Source organism: Oncorhynchus clarkii, chromosome 18 (assembly GCF_045791955.1).
Source record: "Oncorhynchus clarkii lewisi isolate Uvic-CL-2024 chromosome 18, UVic_Ocla_1.0, whole genome shotgun sequence".
NCBI lineage: Eukaryota > Metazoa > Chordata > Actinopteri > Salmoniformes > Salmonidae > Oncorhynchus > Oncorhynchus clarkii.
The window spans coordinates 67,343,920-67,360,790 of record NC_092164.1 but is presented as its reverse complement, the minus strand read 5'-3'; the positions used below and the strand labels follow the sequence as shown (position 1 = coordinate 67,360,790).

The window sequence follows — 16,871 nt, the reverse complement described above, 5'->3', positions numbered from 1 at the left end:
CAACCCATTGATCATGCTTGGAATGCTCTGAATTGACTCGTATGACAGCATGTTCCAGTTCCCGCTGATATCCAGAAACTTCCGACAGCCATTGGAGAGGAGTGGGGACGACATCCCACAGGCCACAATCAACAGCCGGATCAAGAAGGAGATGCCGGTCACTCCGAATACTGACTGGTTTCCTGATCCACGCCTCTACCTTTTTTTGTTGTTGATATGTGACCAACAGATGCATATCTGTATTCCCAGTCATGTGAAATCCATAGATTAAGGCCTAATGCAGTTATTTCACTTGACTTGATTTCCTTACAGTTCATATAACTCATTAAAATCATTGCATGTTAAAAAATAAATTTAAAAAAATCTGTGTATATTTCAGTGTAAGATGATATTTTCCATGGAGCTGATAGTATAGGCCTAGTGGTCTTCGTCTGTCAATCAATTTCAACTGACATCCTGTGGACACTTTCAATACAATAACACACAAACTTCATAAACCCCCCCCCCCCCCCCCCCCATTTTCACAGCTACACAAAAAGACAAGACTGAGGATTTATCATTTCAAAATGTAAAATAAATTAAAATTAATAAAAATACACAGTTAACTTTCAAAATAAAAAGGTTTTGAGACCAATACACATAGGAGCATTCAGAACTCATTTCAAGTTGCGACAGCAACCTTTTAAAAATGCTATTTAAAAATAGGATAAATCTAGAATATAAGCAGGACATTTTTTCTACAAAAAAAAATCCATGCTGCAAATGTAACTGAAATACGTTAAAATGGAGTCTTTCTAGATTAGTACGAGCTGTCGTTATGGTTTTGCCCAGCACTAAGTCTTGAACTAGTAACGGTGTTGTAGTGATACTATAGATTGTATAGGCTGTGTGAAATAGCTTGGTTAACAGTTGTACTGTTTAGTGGTTCTGGTTTAATGGTGAGGTAAGTGCTGTGATGAACACAGCTTTTACCTCCAGTCTATTAGACTACAGAGTTGGTCCCAAATCTCTTCTGGGCCACACTGGGGTGTATTCATTTGTGCGCTACGAATGTTTATATTGCACGAATTCAGGTAGGTTCCTCCCTGTTTGCTTTCCTAATGAATACGCCCGTGTTGAATATGCTTATGGTCAAGTTCATTTTGTATGGCCCGGTGCCTCTGGGTAGGCAATGTTTGTATATTTTAGAGCATTGCATTGGTCCTTAAGTGAAATCTCCACCCACCACTGGACCGTGCAAAACAAACTCGCACATAGGAACGTGGGGAAGGAAACATTTGAGATGGTTTCAAAACTGCATGAAACACACGACTTGTAAAACAAAAATTGATAAGAGATCTCACTTCATTGCGAAGTGTGTCAAACAGCAGACAAGGTCTTAAAATGAACTAAATTATTAACTTATTGCAGACATTGTTGGTTTTGTTTATGTACATATTAAGAAAAGGGAGAAAAAAAAGTGTTGAATTAACAGTATGCAGATACTGGGACTAACAGGTCGACAATATATTACACATCAGAAGCAGCTGATGCTGGGTTAAGACAGTACAAAGTAGTCAGAGCCCCAACAGTCACGACAGTACAGTAGTCCTACCAGTCAAGACAGTAGAGTAGTCCTACCAGTCAATACAGTAGAGTAGTCCTACCAGTCAAGACAGTAGAGTAGTCCTACCAGTCAAGACAGTAGAGTAGTCCTACCAGTCAAGACAGTACAGTAGTCCTACCAGTCAAGACAGTACAGTAGTCCTACCAGTCAAGACAGTACAGTAGTCCTACCAGTCAAGACAGTACAGTAGTCCTACCAGTCAAGACAGTACAGTAGTCCTACCAGACAAGACAGTACAGTAGTCCTACCAGTCAAGACAGTACAGTAGTCCTACAGTTAAGACAGTACAGTAGTCCTACCAGTCAAGACAGTACAGTAGTCCTACCAGTCAAGACAGTACAGTAGTCCTACCAGTCAAGACAGTACAGTAGTCCTACCAGTCAAGACAGTACAGTAGTCCTACCAGTCAAGACAGTACAGTAGTCATACCAGTCAAGACAGTACAGTAGTCCTACCAGTCAAGACAGTACAGTAGTCCTACCAGTCAAGACAGTACAGTAGTCCTACCAGTCAAGACCGTACAGTAGTCCTACCAGTCAAGACAGTACAGTAGTCCTACCAGTCAAGACAGTACAGTAGTCCTACCAGTCAAGACAGTACAGTAGTCCTACCAGTCAAGACAGTAGTACAGTAGTCCTACCAGTCAAGACAGTACAGTAGTCCTACCAGTCAAGACAGTACAGTAGTCCTACCAGTCAAGACAGTACAGTAGTCCTACCAGTCAAGACAGTACAGTAGTCCTACCAGTCAAGACAGTACAGTAGTCCTACCAGTCAAGACAGTAGAGTAGTCCTACCAGTCAAGACAGTACAGTAGTCCTACCAGTCAATACAGTAGAGTAGTCCTACCAGTCAAGACAGTACAGTAGTCCTACCAGTCAAGACAGTACAGTAGTCCTACCAGTCAAGACAGTACAGTAGTCCTACCAGTCAAGACAGTACAGTAGTCCTACCAGTCAAGACAGTACAGTAGTCCTACCAGTCAAGACAGTACCAAACTGAAGTCTGTATACACTCAGTAGAAACATTTGATATTCAAAATTGTAGAAATATTCTAATCAAAATATATATATATGTTATTTTAAAATGTCTGGCTTTTGTAACCGATACCAGTAAAAAATAAAATGAATAAAAAGGCTCTTATTTAGCTTTCGACAGTCTTCTTCTCCACCCTGGAAAAAGAGGGTTGTAGTAAATTGTTCTAGTGCAGTGTCTAAAGTCATTAGAGATTTTCAAGTTATACCTACGATAGATAAAGTTATGGCAATATACATCAACAGTACTATGCATTGTACCCATAACATTAAGGTTCCTGTGCAACATTGATCTGACGACGAAAAAGTCTCAAATGACACCGTAAAAAGTCCCCATGGAGTTCATTACAGTTACAGCCCCGTGTAGTGCACAAGGATATGGGTTGCCGTTTTAGATTTGACCCAAAACAACACTGACAACCGAGCGGGTGACGTCTGTCGGGAAAATGTGTCATAGCTGAAGTGGGCGGAACTTAAACCAGGAAGGCCGTCAGTCATATGCTTCCTTTGCCATGGGGGGTGAGATATGTTGTCGTTCCTTGCCATAGGGAACTGCAGTTTTAGAAACATTTTCTGTTTTTGGCCTTGTGTTAGTGATCCTTTTAAGTTCAGAGACCTGAAGCAGCGGTGTGATTGGATGGAAGCAGCCCCCCCCCCTCATTAGCCCCACCCAGTGCAAGCAACCATCAGTCACGCCATTGGTCCATGAGTGTTCTAGAACCTACACCATGTCTGTCAGTTCTGTTGAGTCGGTTTCGGAGTCTGCCTCATTTTCCCTGTGAGAACAGAACAGAGAGACCCGGGGATTACACACGACAGACAAGCAGTCCATATACCTGAACAGTTCACAACAAAATGTACTTGATGAAAAGCCTGGGTACCAGGCATGGCAAGGAGTGGCAAGTAGTGGAATAATAGCACAAACAGACTGGCACCCAGGCTCCTTTATGAGTAATGGGTTCGTACAGACAGTGGTCCAAGGTCTTTCCAAGTACTTTTTCCAAGCACTAATATTTATGTTCAAGGACCATCAATTTGTAAATAGTTCCTATTATGCAATTGTTTGTAGTCGCCACCAGATGGCAGTATATCACCACAAACTCAAAACGACTAACTTACTATTCATTACAACCTCACAAGTTTTACTCAATAATTTGTTGATTCACTACTTATTTCCTACATACATGAGTGGTAAGTCAGTAGTGATGGTGTAATTTGAGTAGTGATGAGCAGAGTTAGGTCCCCTAACGCCTACTGGTGAACATCTATTCACATTACTACACAATTCCAGCTTAATGTCTGTATTGTATTTTCTTATTGGGCATTTGGGAATTTACTACTTAATAGCTACAAAAAAAGCACCTTGCTTCCGACCGGCAGCTTTAGAGTGAGTTCGTAAATTGCCTCCAGCTTGTCAGAGGTCACTCTGGGTCCTTGGTAAATTCAGAGCGTTTCGCTCTCAGAGCGTTCGGCGCACAGCTCTGGCCGAGGAATACGGTTGTTCTGAGCGTTCTGACAGTAACGGCAGTCAAGCACCCAAGCTAACTGGCTAACATTAACTAGCCACTTCCAGACACATAATGAGAGAACACCTCACTTTTACTCCCACCAGCAGAGCTGGTTAGGCTGTTTTCATGTTAACCAGAGTGACGTTTACTGATACCGGCCATCTTCAACGGATGTTGAGCGTTCGTAAATGTGTCAGTTATTCTGCGCTCTGGTACACTCAGACGAGAGTGCTCTGAAATCGGAGTAGATAGCCAGAAGTGAATTTACGAACACACCCTTAGTGACGCCAGTCGGGAGAATGGCGGGAGGGCTGTGTGAGTAACGGGCCAACAGAACGGCAGGAGCACGGCGAAAGCAGGTACCAAGTGAATGAGGAGATTGGTGGGGAAAAGTTACATAATTTATAACTGGCGCCATCGCAGGACGCAGCGTTGAACCCTGTGAGTGCTTCTGAAAGCAATAAGTTATCTTATAATGGTAAACAATTTGGCAATATTTCCAGGTCTATGCCTATGGTATATCTATCCAATCCGGTTATATATACACAGGAAATGCTTGGGGTACGAGGCCCGAGTCAGACATGCAAGTCTTACCGTTGCTCCTGCAGCAGCTTCCTGTTGCCCTGCCTCCTCTCTTCGTCGATTGGATAAGAGCGGAATATGACCAGGCCAATCAGAAGGAGTCCTATGGGCGCCGCGGAGACCAGAACCTTCAGGGTTATATCCACGTTCTCAGGCTGGGTGCAACCTCGAGTCATATACCCTGCAAAACTACAGATGGAGTGAAGGAAAAGCAGGAAATCATGAGGGAGGAATTTAATCACATGACTTTGATCAAAGATGTTCATGTGACACACTAATACTAATTCAGATGGAGAAGTAATCCTGTGCTTTGAAGTGGGATTTTGGCTTATCCTCATGTTTTTTTTTACTGGGAAAGTAAAAACTTCCTGACTGATGATATCTAAACGAATATGTACAGCACGAAGGGGCCGCAAGGGGCCACAAGGGGCCGCAAGAGGCCAAAGTCTCCATCTGTGAAGGGTAAACTTACTCCAAGCTGAGAGTAGAGATCCCCAGAGAGATTCCAGAGGCAAACTTGGTGAAGAAGACGTAGAAGGAATAAAAGATGGCTTCGTGACCCCGAGAGTCTGGGTTCTGGACCTGGAAGTCATCCACCACATCTGGCAGCATGGACCTAGAGACAGAGACAGAGAGTCAGTAACATCCTACACATCTGGCAGCATGGACCTAGAAACAGAGACAGAGAGTCAGTAACATCCTACACATCTGGCAGCATGGACCTAGAAACAGAGACAGAGAGTCAGTTACATCCTACACATCTGGCAGCATGGACCTAGAGACAGAGACAGAGAGTCAGTAACATCCTCCACATCTGGCAACATGGACCTAGAAACAGAGAGACAGAGAGTCAGTGACATCCACCACATCTGGCAACATGGACCTAGAGACAGAGACATCCACCACGTCTGGCAACATGGACCTAGAGACAGAGACAGAGAGTCAGTAACATCCACCACATCTGGCAACATGGACCTAGAAACAGAGACAGAGAGTCAGTAACATCCACCACATCTGGCAACATGGACCTAGAAACAGAGAGTCAGTGACATCCACCACATCTGGCAACATGAACCTAGAGACAGAGAGTCAGTGACATACACCACATCTGGCAACATGGACCTAGAAACAGAGACAGAGAGTCAGTAACATCCACCACATCTGGCAACATGGACCTAGAGACAGAGAGTCAGTAACATCCACCACATCTGGCAACATGGACCTAGAGACAGAGACAGAGAAACCAGTCAGTGATATGAAAAAAAGAGGGAAAACAGTGAAACAGAAAGATGAGGGACAGACAGCTACTCCAACTCACCATGGCAACAGGAAGGCAGCAGCAACTCCGACCCCGGCAGCGAACGACACCACGTAGGTAATGATGAGATTACTCTTCACACACACCACCAGGATCATGAAGGGGATCACAGACTGCAGAGAGGAGAGAAAACATCATTCACCAAGGATGTACACAGAATGTTACGTTACAGCCTTACTCTAAAATTGATTTGTTTTTTTCTCCTTCATCAATCTACACAAAATACCACATAATGACAAAGCAAAAACAGGTTTTTTTTTTTTTTTTGCAAATGTATATTTATAAAAAACTGAAATATCACATTTACATAAGTATCCAGGCTGTATCACAACCGGTCGTGATTTGGAGTCCCATAGGGCGGTGCACCATTGGCCCAGCGTCGTCCGGGTTAGGGTTTGGGTGGGGTAGGCCTTCATTGCAAATAAGAATTTGTTCTTAATTGACTTGTCTAGTTAAATAAAATGTTTTAAAAAATTGCAAAAATCCTGAAGTATCCATTTAACGTGGTCCTTGAGATACAAATGACCTGGAGATGCTTGGTCTTCATTGAAAAGCATCCGCATGCTTCCCAGCCGAAACGGGTTTGTGCATTTATTATGACGACATTTTGTGACGGTTTTGGACTTCGGTGGGGGATTTTTCAGAGCCCAAGTCTACGCCTCTTCGTCTGTGATTGGTGAAACAGTAGGGTTTCTTCAGTTGTCATTTAACAAGAGACGACTCGTTTAGATAGATGTGATATTGCGCGACTAATATCTCGGCAAAAAACGTACAAATGAATGTCAGATTTCTTGAGTTAGATTAATTCGGACAATTGTTTAGGAAGTGTATACTGGCAACTGTGTCTCAAAATGGACAAACAGTACCATTACCGCCTTTTTCTCATTTTTCAAGCAAAGGTCTTTTAAGGGAGTATGCGAGCACACTCTTTCCAATTGGCTAGCTGAGTTTGGCTAGCTGAGTTTGGCTAGCTGAGTTTGGCTAGCTGAGTTTGGCTAGCTGAGATCGGCTAGCTGAGTTCGGCTAGCTGAGGTCGGCTAGCTGAGGTCGGCTAGCTGAGGTCGGCTAGCTGAGGTCGGCTAGCTGAGTTCGGCTAGCTGAGTTCGGCTAGCCGTAGCTGAGTTCGGCTAGCCGTAGCTGAGTTCGGCTAGCCGTAGCTGAGATCGGCTAGCCGTAGCTGAGATCGGCTAGCTGAGTTTGGCAAGCTGAGTTCGGCTAGCTGAGATCGGCTAGCTGACAGCCAATCTGAAGCATGTTGACACCTTAAGGCATGGTGCCTTTCCAATGTCAGGCTTTGCATGAAAGAAGTTGCCTTCAGTGTCTCCTCATCCAAGGCCCTGGCCCAATAAAGCATGCCTCCATGGACTAAGGCATTTTGTGTGTGATCATTCTGAGGGTATGCTAAGTCTTACAGAGGTGCCGATGTACACAGCTGTCTTCTTGCCAAACTTGGTGAGGAACCACTGCCAGAAGGGGATGGTGAGCGTCGCAGCGAGCTGGAGAGAAAACAAGTGGGGTTTAGTCAAGACATAATATAAAAAATGGTTGTGTTTCTAGTTGAGTATGTATGTTTCTGTTGCCATATTTACTTCAATTACCTGGCTAGGGTTCCAGTCCGTTTCAACTTTAGCCAACGTGCCAAGAGAACGGTCGAGGTCTCAAATGGGGCACAACTTTCGACCATAAAAGGAATAGGGTTCTGTTTGAGATGCAGCCGTTATGCCACCTTCAGTCTTTGGAACATGTTATGTGGCAGACTACAAAAAACCCCCATCCAAAAAAACAGCAGCACTGTCTGGTTTGTGTTTTTGGGATTTATCAGTCTTCCCTAAGGAAGACATTCTCAACCTCTCTAATCCACCTATCACATGCCTGACGACTTAATCGGAATTTTTTTTCCCGCCATCGTTGAAGTTGTTTACGTTGACGTCAACATGTGTGGTGTTGTAGCTACAAGACAAAGTCATCAGCGATTGGATCATCTGTAACCAAATCAGTATCAAAGTCATCAGCGATTGGATCATCTGTAACCAAATCAGTATCAAAGTCATCAGCGATTGGATCATCTGTAACCAAATCAGTATCAAAGTCAATAACACATTTTCTAAAAAAAATGCCCCTTTACCCACGTTCTGGCTCTGACCCAACCCCACCAGTTTTGTTCATGGGACAAATCAGAAACGATTAGAATGGGTTTGCAGTCTTGAAATCAGCGGGGCGGTACTCAGATCCAGCCACAAGGCGGAAAATAAACAAACATCTGTGGGTGTGGAGTAGCGTTCGGCCGGGTAGCCAGGCAACCCATAACAACACAGCAGAGGTAAACACGGCAGGAATTGCAGGATGCTTCACAAAACAATCCAGTGGACATTTTAATAGGGACATTCCTGTATTCCCCAAGGGTCACCATCTGATGGACCTCTGACTTTATGGTTTAGCCAATAAGAGGTCAAACATTGACCCCCTATGGGCGCCACTAGGATGCCAGTCGTTTCCCCTTCTTTTTGGATGTGTTTGTTTAAGAATACGTTAACATTGTGTGTGTGTGTGTAACGGATGTGAAACGGCTAGCTTAGTTAGCGGTGGTGCTGGTGTAACGGATGTGAAACGGCTAGCTTAGTTAGCGGTGGTGCTGGTGTAACGGATGTGAAACGGCTAGCTTAGTTAGCGGTGGTGCTGGTGTAACGGATGTGAAACGGCTAGCTTAGTTAGCGGTGGTGCTGGTGTAACGGATGTGAAACGGCTAGCTTAGTTAGCGGTGGTGCTGGTGTAACGGATGTGAAACGGCTAGCTTAGTTAGCGTTTCAACCGGTGACGTCACTCGCTCTGAGACCTTGAAGTAGTTGTTTCCCCTTTGCTCTGCAAGGGCCGCGGCTTTTGTGGAGCGATGGGTAACGATGCTTCATGGGTGACTGTTGTTGATGTGTGCAGAGGGTCCCTGGTTCGTGCCCGGGTATGGGCGAGGGGACGGTCTAAAGTTATACTGTTACATTGTGTTGTAGGAGTTAATACTGCAAAGAAAGTACTAAGCATAAAAGGTACATTTTCCTCAACCTGCTCTAGTAAATCCAGTAATCTCAAGAGTAACTTCACTTTGTCTGTGTCCTCTTTCTAGTGCATCAGCTGTAAGTGTGTGTGTGTGTGTGTGTGTGTGTGTGTGTGTGTGTGTGTGTGTGTGTGTGTGTGTGTGTGTGTGTGTGTGTGTGTGTGTGTGTGTGTGGACTGCATCTGCTAAACATCTTCACAATGCTTGTTCTGCTTCCTGGCAATACCACATCAAGGTAATCTGCATCTGCTTTCCCCTGAACTGTCTGCACTTCGCTGCCTGTCTAATCTCTCTCCTTCCAGTATCACAAACATTTGCATAGTCTACAAAAAAAAAAAACTGTGTGAATAGACCATGTTCTGAACACAACAACAGGGTTCGTACAGACAGTGGCAAGGAGTGGAATAATAGCACAAACAGACTGGCACCCAGGCTCCTTTATGAGTAAAGGGTTCCTACAGACAGTGGTCCAATTCAAGGTCTGTCCAAGTACTTTTTCCAAGCACTAATATTTATGTTCAAGGACCATCAATTTGTGAAATAGTTCATATTATGCAATTGTTTGTAGTCACCACCAGATGGCAGTATATCACCACAACCTCAAAACGACTAACTTACCATTCATTACAACCTCACAAGTTCTACTCAATAATTTGTTGATTCACTACTTATTTCCTACATACATGAGTGGTAAGTCAGTAGTGATGGTGTAATTTGAGTAGTGATGAGCAGAGTTAAGGGACACGACTACTGGTGAACATCTATTCACATTACTACACAATTCCAGCTTAATGCTTGCATTGTATTTTCTTATTGGGCATTTGGGAATTTACTACTTAATAGCTACAAAAAAAGCATCTTGCTTTCGACTGGCAGCTTTAATGTCGCCAGGAGAAGGGCGGGTGGGCTGTGTGAGGGAAAACGGCCACCAGAACGGCAGGAATACGGCGGAATATCGCGGGCCGCCCCGTAATATGAGGCGATTGGCAAAAAAGCTCGGCAGGTTGTTCCAGAGTAAATGTCTGAAATGGCGCCAGAGTAGGATGTAGCGTTGTGTGTCTTTTGTCCCTGAAGAGCCACATGAAGTGTCATTCTCCCACGCTGCAATGTCAAAGTCTGATTATTTTTTGTACCTTACATGGTGCGGGTCGGTTGGGCAGTTAAAATTTAAAAAAAAGGTGGGTAAACTGTACTGAACAAAAATATAAAAACATAACTTGTGAAGTTCTGGTCCCTGGTTTCATGAGCTGAAATTTTAAAAAATAAAAATACATACATTTTCCATATGCACAAAAAAGGCAAGATTGAATCTACATTTTCCCGACATTCTCGATGTGACGTTGGTCAGATCTGACTGCCTGCTTGGCTGAGTGGCAGCGTGGGTGGAGCCTGGCTGAGTGGCAGCGTGGGTGGAGCCTGGCTGAGTGGCAGTGTGGGTGGAGCCTGGCTGAGTGGCAGCGTGGGTGGAGACTGGCTGAGTGGCAGCGTGGGTGGAGCCTGGCTGAGTGGCAGTGTGGGTGGAGACTGGCTGAGTGGCAGCGTGGGTGGAGACTGGCTGAGTGGCAGCGTGGGTGGAGACTGGCTGAGTGGCAGCGTGGGTAGAGCCTGGCTGAGTGGCAGTGTGGGTGGAGCCTGGCTGAGTGGCAGTGTGGGTGGAGACTGGCTGAGTGGCAGCGTGGGTGGAGACTAGCTGAGTGGCAGCGTGGGTAGAGCCTGGCTGAGTGGCAGTGTGGGTGGAGACTGGCTGAGTGGCAGCGTGGGTAGAGCCTGGCTGAGTGGCAGTGTGGGTGGAGCCTGGCTGAGTGGCAGTGTGGGTGGAGCCTGGCTGAGTGGCAGTGTGGGTGGAATGAGAGAGCTCGTCTGGCAACCTCAGCGCGAAGCATGTAAGGAAATTTAAACTAGGACTTGAATTTGCAACATTTCCTCAAATTTCCAACTTGAGACAATGTGTGATATTCAAGGTATTCCAGTACTTGAATTTCAGAGAGCCGAATTCTTTAAGCACCTGGTGCGAACCCTGCAACAGGTTGCTGTTGTCCTGTCTGCGTTCACCACTCGATTAGCAACACAACAACTTACAACACGGACAACTACTGGCTACTGTCGCTCCACAACGTGCTGTTTGACAAGAACAAAGACCCTGAGTCCTAAATGGAACCATATTCCCTATATAGTGCACTACTTTAGACCGGAACCCTATTCCCTATATAGCGCACTACCTTAGACCATAGCCCTTCAAGGTCTTGTCTTGTTGCCTACTGATGAAATACTCCCCCCCCCCCCCCCCTGCCTTGGGGTCAATGTGTCGTTTACGCCCCCCCCCCCTCTGCCTTGGTCTCGTTTGCACCCCCCTGCCTCTGCCTTGGGGGTCAAGGTCTGGTCCCCCCCCGGGTTAAGGTCTCGTCGCCCCCCCCCCCCCCCCCCCCCGGGTTAAGGTCTTGTTTGCCCCCCCGGGTTAAGGCCTCGTAAGGCCTTGTTTCCCCCCCCCCCCCCCTGGGTTAAGGCCTCGTTAAGGCCCCCCCCCCCCTGGGTTAAGGCCTCGTCTCCCCCCCCCTGGGTTAAGGCCTCGTCTCCCCCCCACCTGGGTTAAGGTCTCGTTTGCCTTCATTAACTGTAACTACTAACAGTATTTCTACAAGGACCAGGACTACTATGGGACATAAAAGAAAAGGGTATTAAGACAGCCATCTTTTCCCATTTTAATTTATTGAATTAGCACTAAGCTTTTCAAACCCACTGACCAGTTCGTTCATATGCCTCATGTACTGTAGAAAGGTCATGTGTCCTACTAACTGCCAAACCCACTCAGTTACATTCCTGTTAGGATTTAAATCGTTCAATTAAGTCGTTTTAAAATCATATGACTGAGAAGAGAGGGATGAAAGCATGTCAGCGAAGCTAATTCCCCCCCCCCCCCATTTAACCGTATATTTCTAAGAGAGGGGCGAGAGAGAGGCGCCCGTCTAGGGTCTTTACAGCAGTGGTAAAAATGGTCTGTGGGAACAGGCTGGTATTCAGACCCAGGTCAGTGAATGTGATCACACATCAAAGTAATGAGAAGCTATAAGTCACTGGCTACCATAGAGACAGACTGACTGGACATCTCTCTCTCTCTCTCCCACTCTCTCTCTCAATTCAATGGCTCTCTCTCTCTCTCTCTCTCTCAATTCAATGGCTCTCTCTCTCTCTCTCTCAATTCAATGGCTCTCTCTCTCTCTCTCTCTCTCTCTCTCTCTCTCTCTCTCTCAATTCAATGGCTCTCTCTCTCTCTCTCTCTCTCTCTCAATTCAATGGCTCTCTCTCTCTCTCTCTCTCTCAATTCAATGGCTCTCTCTCTCTCTCTCTCTCTCAATTCAATGTCTCTCTCTCTCAATTCAATGTCTCTCTCTCTCTCTCTCTCTCTCTCTCTCTCTCTCTCTCTCTCTCTCTCTCTCTCTCTCTCTCTCTCTCTCTCTCTCTCTCTCTCTCTCTCTCTCTCTCTCTCTCTCTCTCTCTCTCTCTCTCTCTCTCTCTCTCTCTCTCTCTCTCTCTCTCTCTCTCTCTCTCTCTCTCTCTCTCTCTCTCTCGTCACAGTTACACTATCAACAAAAGGTCAGTAAGTGACGTAGGAAAAGAGTCTCAATCTGGCTGTATCATCTGTAAAGAACAAGGCCATTCACACTTTGAATCAATAGGCAGTGTGTGTGCGTGTGTGTGTGTGTCTCCTCACCATGATGACCAGTAGAATGTTCTGGAAGTCGTTCCTTAAGCCCAGAGTGTAGCAGCAGAACAGAGCAAAGTTCCCTTCCAGTAGCTGAGAGAGAGAGACGGAGAGAGACACGCTCAGTTAGACCCTACACACACACACACCTCAGACAGAGCGTACAGGCTCGCTGGCTGGAGACTCTTTAACTCGAGGAACAGCGTACCCCAGAGACCATATAAATAAACACACACACACACACACACAGAGCTGAATGGTGGCAGACAGCCTTTCCAAGCATTGGAGTATATTGAATGTTAGCTTTATGGTTGGGCTAACTTTATGGGTAGAAGTCATTTATGGTCACAAACTACGATATTATTTAAAGGCCAGATGATATTTATAAATACAAGACACACTTCCTCTTTCTACCAGGAAGTGGATACTAATGATGATGTGTAGTCTTTGGTGAGTGGGCGTACAAGTTATTGTGGTGTGTGTGTGTGTGTGTGTGTGTGTGTGTGTGTGTGTGTGTGTGACAAACACACTAGGCTACCCAGGGTAGCCTAGGCAGTTAACCCACTGTTCCTAGGCCGTCATTGTAAGTAAGAATTTGTTCATAACTGACTTGCCTAGTTAAATAAAGGTAAAATAAAAAAGTACAGTATATGTGGACACCACTTCAAATTAGTGGATCTGGCTACTTCATTCATTCACTCGTTGCTGACAAGTGTAAATCAGCCTTGCAATCTAGATAAATAAATAAATAAGAGAGAGAGAGAGAGAGAGCGATATACTGTATATAGTCACCATGAAAGCCAGTGAAGTGAAGAGGAAGCCCATCACCAGCTTGACGTAAGGTCCATGGCCCATCACCAGCCTGATACCCTGCCAGAACGACATGAGCTCTGACCGGGGGCGAGATGACTCTGGAGTGAGGGAGATTACGTTGTAAGAAAACAAAAGTTAACCTATATATGTCAAACGTGTTTAAACTTCAGGATACCCTTCCATCTCAAGAGAGTTGAATTTGATGATGATAATATAAAATAATTTAAACGAATATTAGGAGAATCAGATCTAGGAGGATGAATGACACACACACACGCACACACACACAGATTCAGTTCTTTCAGAACTGTGGTCACAGCCCATCTGTTAGAGCATCAAGCCACCGTGGTCACAGCTCATCTGTTAGAGCATCAAGCCACCGTGGTCACAGCCCATCTGTTAGAGCATCAAGCCACCGTGGTCACAGCTCATCTGTTAGAGCATCAAGCCACCGTGGCCACAGCCCATCTGTTAGAGCATCAAGCCACCGTGGTCACAGCTCATCTGTTAGAGCATCAAGCCACCGTGGTCACAGCTCATCTGTTAGAGCATCAAGCCACCGTGGTCACAGCCCATCTGTTAGAGCATCAAGACACCGTGGTCACAGCTCATCTGTTAGAGCATCAAGCCACCGTGGTCACAGCCCATCCATTAGAGCATCAAGCCACCGTGGTCACAGCTCATCTGTTAGAGCATCAAGCCACCCTGGTCACAGCTCATCTGTTAGAGCATCAAGCCACCGTGGTCACAGCCCATCTGTTAGAGCATCAAGCCACCGTGGTCACAGCCCATCTGTTAGAGCATCAAGCCACCGTGGTCACAGCCCATCTGTTAGAGCATCAAGCCAACGTGGTCACAGCCCATCTGTTAGAGCATCAAGCCACCGTGGTCACAGCCCATCTGTTAGAGCATCAAGCCACCGTGGTCACAGCCCATCTGTTAGAGCATCAAGCCACCGTGGTCACAGCCCATCTGTTAGAGCATCAAGCCACCGTGGTCACAGCCCATCTGTTAGAGCATCAAGCCACCGTGGTCACAGCCCATCTGTTAGAGCATCAAGCCAACGTGGTCACAGCCCATCTGTTAGAGCATCAAGCCACCGTGGTCACAGCCCATCTGTTAGAGCATCAAGCCACCGTGGTCACAGCCCATCTGTTAGAGCATCAAGCCACCGTGGTCACAGCCCATCTGTTAGAGCATCAAGCCACCATGGTCACAGCCCATCTGTTAGAGCATCAAGCCACCGTGGTCACAGCCCATCTGTTAGAGCATCAAGCCACCGTGGTCACAGCCCATCTGTTAGAGCATCAAGCCACCGTGGTCACAGCCCATCTGTTAGAGCATCAAGCCACCGTGGTCACAGCTCATCTGTTAGAGCATCAAGCCACCGTGGTCACAGCCCATCTGTTAGAGCATCAAGCCACCGTGGTCACAGCTCATCTGTTAGAGCATCAAGCCACCGTGGTCACAGCTCATCTGTTAGAGCATCAAGCCACCGTGGTCACAGCCCATCTGTTAGAGCATCAAGCCACCGTGGTCACAGCTCATCTGTTAGAGCATCAAGCCCCCGTGGCCACAGCCCATCTGTTAGAGCATCAAGCCACCGTGGTCACAGCTCATCTGTTAGAGCATCAAGCCACCGTGGTCACAGCTCATCTGTTAGAGCATCAAGCCACCGTGGTCACAGCCCATCTGTTAGAGCATCAAGACACCGTGGTCACAGCTCATCTGTTAGAGCATCAAGCCACCGTGGTCACAGCTCATCTGTTAGAGCATCAAGCCACCCTGGTCACAGCTCATCTGTTAGAGCATCAAGCCACCCTGGTCACAGCTCATCTGTTAGAGCATCAAGCCACCGTGGTCACAGCCCATCTGTTAGAGCATCAAGCCACCGTGGTCACAGCCCATCTGTTAGAGCATCAAGCCACCGTGGTCACAGCCCATCTGTTAGAGCATCAAGCCACCGTGGTCACAGCCCATCTGTTAGAGCATCAAGCCACCGTGGTCACAGCCCATCTGTTAGAGCATCAAGCCACCGTGGTCACAGCCCATCTGTTAGAGCATCAAGCCACCGTGGTCACAGCCCATCTGTTAGAGCATCAAGCCACCGTGGTCACAGCTCATCTATTAGAGCATCAAGCCACCGTGGTCAAAGCCCATCTGTTAGAGCATCAAGCCACCGTGGTCACAGCTCATCTGTTAGAGCATCAAGCCACCGTGGTCACAGCTCATCTGTTAGAGCATCAAGCCACCGTGGTCACAGCCCATCTGTTAGAGCATCAAGCCACCGTGGTCACAGCTCATCTGTTAGAGCATCAAGCCACCGTGGCCACAGCTCATCTGTTAGAGCATCAAGCCACCGTGGTCACAGCTCATCTGTTAGAGCATCAAGCCACCGTGGTCACAGCTCATATGTTAGAGCATCAAGCCACCGTGGTCACAGCCCATCTGTTAGAGCATCAAGACACCGTGGTCACAGCTCATCTGTTAGAGCATCAAGCCACCGTGGTCACAGCTCATCTGTTAGAGCATCAAGCCACCCTGGTCACAGCTCATCTGTTAGAGCATCAAGCCACCGTGGTCACAGCCCATCTGTTAGAGCATCAAGCCACCGTGGTCACAGCCCATCTGTTAGAGCATCAAGCCACCGTGGTCACAGCCCATCTGTTAGAGCATCAAGCCACCGTGGTCACAGCCCATCTGTTAGAGCATCAAGCCACCGTGGTCACAGCCCATCTGTTAGAGCATCAAGCCACCATGGTCACAGCCCATCTGTTAGAGCATCAAGCCACCGTGGTCACAGCTCATCTATTAGAGCATCAAGCCACCGTGGTCAAAGCCCATCTGTTAGAGCATCAAGCCACCGTGGTCACAGCTCATCTGTTAGAGCATCAAGCCACCGTGATCACAGCTCATCTATTAGAGCATCAAGCCACCGTGGTCACAGCTCATCTGTTAGAGCATCAAACCACCCTGGTCACAGCCCATCTGTTAGAGCATCAAGCCACCGTGGTCACAGCCCATCTGTTAGAGCATCAAGCCACCGTGGTCACAGCCCATCTGTTAGAGCATCAAGCCACCGTGGTCACAGTCCATCTGTTAGAGCATCAAGCCACTGTGGTCACAGCCCATCTGTTAGAGCATCAAGCCACCATGGTCACAGCCCATCTGTTAGAGCATTAGGCCACCGTGGTCACAGCCCATCTGTTAGAGCATCAAGCCACCGTGGTCACAGCTCATCTATTAGAGCATCAAGCCACCGTGG

The 16,871-nt window shown here is 46.8% G+C and overlaps 1 protein-coding gene across 2 annotated transcripts in view; it reads right to left on the bottom strand.

The window, feature by feature from the left end:
* Window positions 1-552: 552 nt before the first annotated feature.
* LOC139373869 (MFSD2 lysolipid transporter A, lysophospholipid b) overlaps window positions 553-16,871 on the bottom strand; it is a 46,269-nt gene continuing 29,950 nt past the window's right edge. The window contains exons 8-15 of one of the 2 annotated variants that reach the window (XM_071114963.1): window positions 13,586-13,704; window positions 12,803-12,886; window positions 7,460-7,543; window positions 6,048-6,160; window positions 5,202-5,345; window positions 4,742-4,918; window positions 1,973-3,415; window positions 553-1,616 (exon numbers count right to left, since the gene is read on the bottom strand). In XM_071114963.1, the coding sequence (XP_070971064.1) occupies window positions 3,361-3,415; window positions 4,742-4,918; window positions 5,202-5,345; window positions 6,048-6,160; window positions 7,460-7,543; window positions 12,803-12,886; window positions 13,586-13,704 (776 nt within the window). In that variant the 3' untranslated portion in view covers window positions 553-1,616; window positions 1,973-3,360. Of the gene's footprint in view, window positions 1,617-1,946; window positions 3,416-4,741; window positions 4,919-5,201; window positions 5,346-6,047; window positions 6,161-7,459; window positions 7,544-12,802; window positions 12,887-13,585; window positions 13,705-16,871 lie in introns of both variants that reach the window. The other variant, XM_071114964.1, reaches the window with a different exon arrangement.